Source organism: Porites lutea, chromosome 2 (assembly GCF_958299795.1).
Source record: "Porites lutea chromosome 2, jaPorLute2.1, whole genome shotgun sequence".
In the NCBI taxonomy this organism is placed as follows: domain Eukaryota; kingdom Metazoa; phylum Cnidaria; class Anthozoa; order Scleractinia; family Poritidae; genus Porites; species Porites lutea.
This window is the reverse complement of record NC_133202.1, coordinates 31628322-31637034: the sequence shown is the minus strand read 5'-3', so window position 1 is coordinate 31637034 and position 8713 is coordinate 31628322. Positions and strand designations below refer to the sequence as shown.

At 40.1% G+C, this 8713-nt stretch overlaps 1 protein-coding gene across 1 annotated transcript; it reads right to left on the bottom strand.

Moving 5' to 3' along the window:
* Positions 1-3727: 3727 nt before the first annotated feature.
* Positions 3728-8405, bottom strand: LOC140926851 (hemicentin-2-like). Its single transcript, XM_073376529.1, has 4 exons — positions 8186-8405; positions 7473-7970; positions 5516-6286; positions 3728-4926 (listed from the first exon to the last, which is right to left on the bottom strand). Exons 1-4 carry the CDS (start codon positions 8364-8366, stop codon positions 4358-4360), a joined length of 2019 nt encoding a protein of 672 aa, XP_073232630.1. The 5' UTR covers positions 8367-8405; the 3' UTR covers positions 3728-4357.
* Positions 8406-8713: the final 308 nt, after the last annotated feature.

Below are 8713 nucleotides of genomic sequence, written 5' to 3'. Positions count from 1 at the left end.
CGGTATTCCTACTTCCTTTTACCATCTTCAAACGCCATTTTGATGCACCGCATTAAAACGGCGTTTAATGACACGTTACAATATTTGGCAAATAAAGGCATGGAAATTTTAGACATTAAAAAGAAATTATATATTTTGCCCTTGTTAAAAAAGACAAAAAAAGACAAAATTAAAATCAATATTGGCATCCCCGTTTTTAAGCAATGACCCCTATTGTAAAGAAGGAGGCTTTGGCGGAGTTTTTGAATGACATTGTTTTAGACAACAATTAATTTGTGTAACAAATTTCTCTCTTTTCTCAGACTCCCCGTGAAAATAGCTGGTTGGGATTCTGCTGTAAGGGATAATTCAATATGAGCTCTGTTAAAATAATGACAGAGCGCGTAGCGTAGGTTTTTTATTTTTACGATGTCCAAAGAGCAAAAGCATTATTTGATTTAATGCACCTTCTCATTACTTTAGAACGAGAAGTTTATTATTGTGTTCACTGAAGTATCACACTAGGATGATGACCTACAATTCCAATTCAGTAACCTGCTCTTCTATCTATTGAAAATAATAACCCGTTCAAATAACCCGAAAGGTGTATTAAACTAACATCATAGGTGATTATTTTTCTGAAAGTATTGAAATCGCCTAGAGCCGTATTTCTGCTTCAAAATAACTAACAGTTTGAAGACTTCAAGCTAGACCGCGTTGATAGCAAATATGTAAAAGGACTTTCGCCTTTCGCGTAGTAAGTGAGAAAACACAGCTGGTATCCAGCTGACAACTAGCCTGCGTGGCAGGCGTTAAAAGGGGAAGGAGAAGGGAGAATTTGGGCGCGCGGTCTCGCGCCCTAATTCCCTTCCCCGTCCCTTTCAAACGCCTGCCATGCAGGCTAGCTGACAACAGCAAACAAGAAACATAAACTTACAGCTACTATAAGTTTCCACTTAACCAACATTTACCCATGAAATAAAAAACCGTTTCATTGCTATTGTATTTATATTTGAGCAATAGCCGAAAATCTAAGGCCCAGTTCAGACGTCGTGCTTCTGCCGTGCATTGTAATTTGGTTCGACTGTAGCATAGCAGGAAAACAACTTTGATTCAGACGTCGTCCCAGAGTCGAACCAAATTCAGGATTTACTGATGCCTCGTAACAATTCTTCTCCCAACTCCCCGTGGGAACGCAATCTCGCCAAAATACATTAATATAATTTATGAATTTTGGTTTAGCGCGGCAGAAGCACGACGTTTGAATCGCTGCCGTGCCAGAGCCGTGTAGCACGACAGCGCTTGTCGAACTTAATTGCTTGCCGAACTTTTAAAATTCAAAAGTTTGATTCAGACGCCGTGCTTCTGCCGTGCTTTTGTCGAACTTAATTCCTGAATTTAGTTCGGCACGGCAGAAGCGCGACGTCTGAACTGGGCCTAAAAATCCGCAAGCTACATAAAAACGTTTGCCCAATGGTCGCTTACATAGCTTTTCCGAGTGACAGTTAAATTTAACGGCGAAATTGATCATTTATTGCGATCAAAATTAATTGGACAGCGTGTTCTCGAGCGAGTAGCATTTTAATGATTTAGTAGCGGTCCACAGATAGCGATAAATGTACAGACTTTTGCATGTCCATTAGGAAACATTAACGATACTATCTTCAGAAATCACAAGAAACTAGGTCGTTAATTATTATGAATCTCTTAGTCCCAAAATCAAAAGTGAAACTGAACAGTTCTGTAAACAAATAAAATTTCAGCCAACACAGTTGGAAAAAATCGCAAGTGGTCAGTAATCCATTTTTTCATCCCTTACAATAGGTGCAGTTACTCTTATAGCCATTTTACCCTTAGGTAAATAGCTCTTTACCCTCGGAATGGAAACTTTTGACAGTGCTTGACCGATTTTCCCAAGGTGAAATTGCCTCGGGGAAATTTCCATGGACACGTCAAAAAAGACAAAAAAAATTCCTCATGTCTGAGTTCCCGTGGTATCTTCTATAGGTTAATAAGAACCCAGACTGGCTCAAAAAATCACGGAAAAATTGTACCCAAAATTAGAAATAAAGTGCGGCAGCACTAAAAGACGGAATCCGGAATCCGGAATCCGGAATCCGGAAACGGAAACGGAATCACGGAAACGGAAACGGATTACGGAATCTGTGAAAGAAGGTTCCAAGCGATCGATTTGAAAAAAAGAATATTAGCAATGACAATGAAATAAATAAACAGATAAAAAAAGACACAAATGAATAAATTAGCTGAGTAGAGGAGAGGAGACTGCTGTATCACTAGAGGAGTCGATTCCGGTGAAAAGACGCTTGATACCAATATCGGCAATGAATGCAAATTCTCATGGGACAGCAAAGCGAGGAGAAAAACGTTACTGACAAAAACTAGTGCCTTAAGAAAAAGGTAAGTTATATGGAGACAGACTTCGTTTGAATTGTCAGAGACGTCGTTTACATAACTTAAAGGCGTCGCCGTCAAGTTTTTCTCAGTGTCTTTTCTGGGTTGTCTTCAACAGTGTTCAGTTTTATTTATCAAGACAACTTACTCAAGAGAACCATGGCATTGTGGAGTCCAAAGAGAAGAGAGAATTGTGCATGCATTTGCTTGATTCCGCAACCGATTACATCAAAGTAATGCGCCATGTTTAATAAGCCTCTTCAACAAAAATACGGACGTCCACGTAAACTCAATTACCGGTACACCAGTATTCCATCAGTATTCAGCTTGGCAAAAAAGTTGAACTTATTGCTAAAACACCGGAACTGTGGTCACGTCACCGGTCGGTCATATGTGGAGTATTCGGTTTGGGGACAATCACGTGGTGTGGTCTGAGGCTAACTACGACTATTCTTGACAATTAGCTGCAAAAGTAATATTTAAGTGTATTATTCAACCCACGAACTCGTGAATAAAAATTACTCATAAAATTACTTTCATCGGCCTTGCAGTGTAGTAACCCACACTACGGCAAACCTTATTAAGACACAATAACAAGCATATATATTTAAGGGAACTGCCAAGAAAACTAAGACAAATTCTCTTTGGATTGTACTAAATTGTGCAATGTGAAATTCTTTAATTTTCTATTATTGATATTTGATTCCGTATTCCGTTTCCGTTTCCGTTTCCGTTTCCGTGATTCCGTTTCCGTTTCCGGATTCCGGATTCCGTGTTTTAGTGCTGCCCATCGTTCCTCTTATTCTTGCGTTTGTAATGTATTATCTTCAAGAAAACACGCATTTTTAAGAATTCCCACCACTCTCTCGCAGAGCCTGCCACCACAAAAACTACCATGAGAAATAAAGATCACATTCAGCGTTTTTTCCATCTCTGTAACATTACGAGCGTATTTCGCCTCTAAGGTAATGACTGCGCCGAAATCGACCACATGATTTCTTTCTTTTCGCCAGTGAACTAAACGCACGCGCAGTTTCGAAAGCATTCGTCGATTCGTGAAGAAAAATAAAACAAGAGAAGATCTATCCTTGGCTCTCCGTAAAAGAAACCCTGAGTATTTAGTTTAATCTGGCTATATCATGTAAAACGTCTGAGAAGGCGTTCATCATATCATGTAAATATAAATTAGAACTGTCGAATGTTTGCGGTAGAAAAGGGAACTGCTTAACGCCAGCGACATAGATTCCACATTTCAAAGAAAATCAGTCCACCTAACTCGAGCAGTTAAAAAGCATTACCCATTCATTTTTTTTCCGGTACATAAAAAAGGAAGCTGTTTTCAGGTCTTTGCATTTTATTTCATTCTAAAGAACGATCCATCTACACCGTAACAGTTTTGTATACTTAAATGGCTCCATGACTGAATTAACCCAATTATGAATTAAATTTAAAAGAAGCCCTAATTTTAGAATTCTCAAATTTAAAGATTAAGCTTTCCGTTTAGTTGAAGCCTTCGCCACCACTCTTCATTGAACGCGGCTTCCTCACAGTTAGTACTTTGGATCAAACTTCAGGCGAAATCTATCATTTTCTCTTTGCTGCATTACCTCAATAATATGTACCAACTGGTGAAAGAATTTTTCGCAAAGGTAAAAGAAATTAGTTGAGACACTTTTCCCTAAAAGTTCTTTCTGACGTTTTCTTGCCTCGACTTCTCCATACGTTATTGTGCGGCTGTTAAAGCTACCTGTGAGAAACAACAAGCATCCCAACTTTGAATGGAGAGGAGGGGCAGGGATGGGAGTGTTTTTTGTTCTCAGAAGTACTCTATTTGATGACATTGTCTCAACAATTTTGTTGCCGATTGTAGCTACAATTGAACTAACCTATGCTTATTGATCAGCGTGATTATAGTAGACAAAACTAAATGTTCCAAAGACCATGTCCTACAGTAAAACCTAACGTTTTAAGAAACCATCAAACTCACAACGGTCTTGGCAGTGGCTTTCGACGTTCGGCCAGTTACAGTGACTAGCACGCTCGCTGCGGTTCCTGGGGCGGCCAAAGGCGATGCGGTAAAATACACGTAAATGATGGCCAGACGGTCTTGGTAAACGAGGCGTGATCTTTGATAGTGAGCGTTGAAAACTGACCTACCATCAACTGAAACATCAAACATTTCGGTAAGACCAGCGTTGTAGACGAAAAATGTGATTGATTCATTGGTGTGTTTGGGAATCGTGAATTCACTCTCTGAATAGATGGCTTTGACCATTACATGGCTAGGTTGTATAGTAATCTTGGAATTGCGTTCAAAGTCAAAGTTTTTCTTGGTCTTGCCCCTTAGTTGCAACTTGAAGGGGGCTGAGGGAGTAGCAAAGGTGGCTGAGTAATGTGCTTTACTCGTAGTTCCAGCTGGTCTGACAGACGCTGTGCGAAGGACGCTTCCATCTTCCTTCAGGATGTTGAGGTACAGAGATGATAACTGTATCTTGTCAGCCTCTCTTACTATCAAGACGACATGCGCATATTTTCCTGAATATAAGATAAGGAAGAAACGTTGGATCAATTTGGTCTTCTAGAAAATAGCCCACCTACCCCTCTCCAAACCCAACGCGTGTTAACGTTGAGCTAGGGGAGGGGTAGGTGAAAGTCCACAGCACAACGTTTCACGTCACCGAGCTAAAAATGCATTTTAAGTGGGAAGAACCTTAAGTTTAACTTCACAATTTTGTGATGAAGGTAACACTTAGTTTCTTATTGGGTTTATTCCTACCAACTTGAAAATTCAACGGGCTGTTTCAAAGCTCAGGAACCACGGAGAAGTTGGCGCTGGACTATTCGTACGCCGGAACCATAACTACACGTTTAAAAAGAATTTTAAGATTCACAAGACCGATTGTAAAAAAAAAAAAGAAAAGAATAATAAAAATATAACGAGAAAGAAACTTAACATCCATCAGGTTTTCTTTAGAAGAAAGGCATTGTAAGTTTTCTCTATTTCAAAGTCCATGTAATTTAAGTTCATGGATTGCTCGATAATAATGATAATGATCAGTTCTTCTCTCCACACTTATCATTCTATTTATTCTTTGAAAATAATAGATGCTGATTAAAGTCTCACCAGTTAGGGGATGTGATATTGGCATAGGCGTTCCTCTTACTCGAGGAATGACAAAGATGAAGTCGAAATCCATGTTGGTCTTGCTGGTTGCCTTGAATTGATATGTGTGTTTTCCAGCGTCGGGTGGTACAGTTAGCGTCCAAAGTCCAGGCTTTGGGCTAGCCACCTCGAATATTGTCACCTTAGACACCGTAGTCTTTCCAACTGAATTTCCCAGGGGATCTTCGAGTGTTATTTTTGGAGAGCTGTTGGCACTAGAGATCGATACAATTATTTTGTCCATTGTGTCGTCTACCATCAATTTGTATTCCTTTGCAGCAACACTCCGTTTCTTCTTACCAATCGATAGCACTTGTAATCCACTACCACAAGTTGTCCCTTCAAGGAGCACTTTTGTAAATCTCTTCATCTTTGCGATCTCAGACCTTGAATTTGGCAGCTCAAAAATCTGACCACAAGTATGGCTTGCAAGTTCCTCGAACGGCAGGTAATCTGCTTCCTTACCACAGCCATTCGTTAGAAAAAAATAAACAGCTATACCTTGAAATTTTGCTTCTTCCTTTGCTTTCTTTAACAACGAAACGTCTTTCGGTGGTGCATCTGTAAAAACGTACAAGGGTGAATCGCTCTCAGGACCTTCATTCAGGGCTCCCCGAATTCCAGTGAAGGCCATCTCCTTACAGTCTCCTCCGCCACTTGCATAAAGGGCATCAATTTGGTCAATAAATTCTTTTCCTTTTCCAACACCTTTCTTTATGGCTCTGCCACTTTCTGAGGAGTTAAAAGATAGAACTACGTCTAACGTCTACATCTTTGGTAATATATAAAGTTAGCCAAGTATTAAGTCGAAGCTCCCGTTAAAAAAGTTGAGCCTGCGATCAACCGAGAACTAGTAACTTGTCAGCTGAGAACTAAAAAAAAAAAACTTGTAACCTCGATGGGTCAATACCTGAGCCCCCATCGGTCATGGGATTCTCGTCAGCGGATACCTTTCTTTAGCAGCTGTCAAATGACCTCAACATGGATGTGCAATATCAGGTTCCAGGCTCCCATACCAGATAGAAAGTGTTATATTTCACATTGGTTTCCCTGTGGTGCGGACGGAGGGACAGGCGGACGTAAGGTCAGGTGATTATCAAAATTCCTCGGCTGGATAGATTACCACATTTTCTTAGTTATAGGGCTCCTCTCGCGCGTGGAGGTCCCCTATGAAAGGTTTCTTTGTTTGTCATGAGAGGGTTAAATAACCAGTCTGGAGTTGTATTACTGCTAATGATTTCATTTTCAGCGCAGTGAGTGGTTGTGTGACCTGGAGATTTGAGTGGCAATATGAAAATTGTGCCGTCACTGATTAGTGTTCTTAAAGTGATTCAGTAATTTATCATCAACGACTATAAAATTATTCAAGACAATGTTCAGTTTATTAGTTTTATTTCGGAATTTATGTAGGAGGGGGACGAGATGGTGGGGTGGGGCTTGGCGCTTAGTCATGGCGGTGAGCGGGAGGAAAATTGATTGGGAATTGTAGTTGGCCGTTCGAGACAAATTTATACACAACCATACAGGGGAAAACCGTAGTACTGGAATTAACATTCCTTAGATGTTATTTCCCGCTCATTAAACACCTACTTTTTACATGTAAACTAGTAAAAATAACTTTAAGGACACTACGTTTTAAGTCGTTTCTAATTTTGAGGAAGTTTTGGTTGACTCTTTATGGAAAGAGTTTTATGCATTTTTTTTTAGCCAGGTGTATAGCTTTCTTTCATAGGCGTTTGTCGACATTTACATTTATCAAGCCTTGAATAGTACTTCATTGCAACTGAAAGATTGTTTTAAAGCAGCTGTTGGAACCCTTCCAACAAATTGCACATCGAATGCCAGAAAAGAAGGAACTGTTTTTAATCTGTTAAGGATACTTTCGATGACTAACTGTATAACTTAAGAACTCACAAACCTGGGTCGCTAAAAGGCGACAAAATGTAATCCACTTGTAAATTTGGCCTCGGGAATTCGACGATGTAAGTTGCTATATCCTTGACTGCTTGAATTTCTTGATACATACTTCCCGTGTCATCCACCGCAAACATAAGTGTCGCCTTATTCATGTTTTGGTTGCCAATAAAATTTTTAAAATTGTCTTTTCCGATGGCCCTTTTGATTGATCGCATCATTTTCTTAACTGCATTGACGCATATTGCACATCGCTTTGTACGACGCGAAGTCAGGGAAGAGTGCTTGCTTTTCTGTATGTTGATGGTAGTGTACAGCGCATGACCAAGTGCTTTGCGAAGAAATTTTCCTTTGCCATACTGAGCGGCAAGTTTGATGATGCCTTCGATCTTTTTCACTCTGGCTGGTGTTTGGAGGTAAAGAGAACGATGGGCCTGGCTCTCGTAAACTGCTTTTTCTATTTCTTCCACGTTTGTCAGCAGGCTGTTGGACGGCGACGAAGCTGATTGAAAAAATGGATGGGAGAATGGATGGAAGGAAAAAGTTACGTAATGCAAAGAAGTATAAGCATGCATTTTTGTACCTTACAAAACATGACCTTGATATGATAAAAGGGCAGTACTTCAAAAGAAAGTATAATAACAAAAAAAAGCGTCGACTACAAATATAGTTGCGTTCTCGTAGCGTACTCTATGCACGCCAGTATCCAACACCCACCTGACGTTTCTGCGAAATAAGACAGCAACGCCTTTCTAGTGTCAACCAACGAGTCCACATGATATTGGTAATTGGGTAATCGAGAGGAAACCAAGTTACTCTGATGGAACAAAAGTATAACCAAACACAAAATATTCGGTGTGAAATTGCAAACAAACCACTGTTTCTGTACCTTGGCCATTGTGTAGTAGCAGGAGTTCTCTGCTGTATGATGTCCTTTGGTTTTCTCCTTACCTTTTATAACCCCGCGTAATTGCACACACTTCCTTGTTATCCGGGCCTCAGAGCATCCAGCAGATGAAAATGTCTTCCTTTCTAGCTTCTGGTCTAATTGATACGCTTGCATGTGATTTCTTCCCGTCGGAAGCTATTGGTCCATTCCGAAGTTTGCATTTTTATACAAAGTTTCGAAACTTTCGCGTTGCTTTTGTTGTTATTTTGTACTAGGCAACAGAGGTGGTGTAGGGGTTGGGTAACTGCATGCCATATTTCGGACCTTCCTTCCCAACCACGATCACTTCAAGCCTT

What these genes read in the sequence shown, in the direction of transcription:
- LOC140926851 (XM_073376529.1), bottom strand. Translation starts at nt 8,366, where the DNA reads ATGGCCAAGGTACAGAAACAGTGGTTTGTTTGCAATTTCACACCGAAT. An exon ending in GTCGCCTTTTAGCGACCCAG is followed by an intron (nt 6,287 to 7,472) that starts GTTTGTGAGTTC and finishes TTAACTCCTCAG; the next exon opens with AAAGTGGCAGAGCCATAAAG. An exon ending in AATATCACATCCCCTAACTG is followed by an intron (nt 4,927 to 5,515) that starts GTGAGACTTTAA and finishes TCTTATATTCAG; the next exon opens with GAAAATATGCGCATGTCGTC.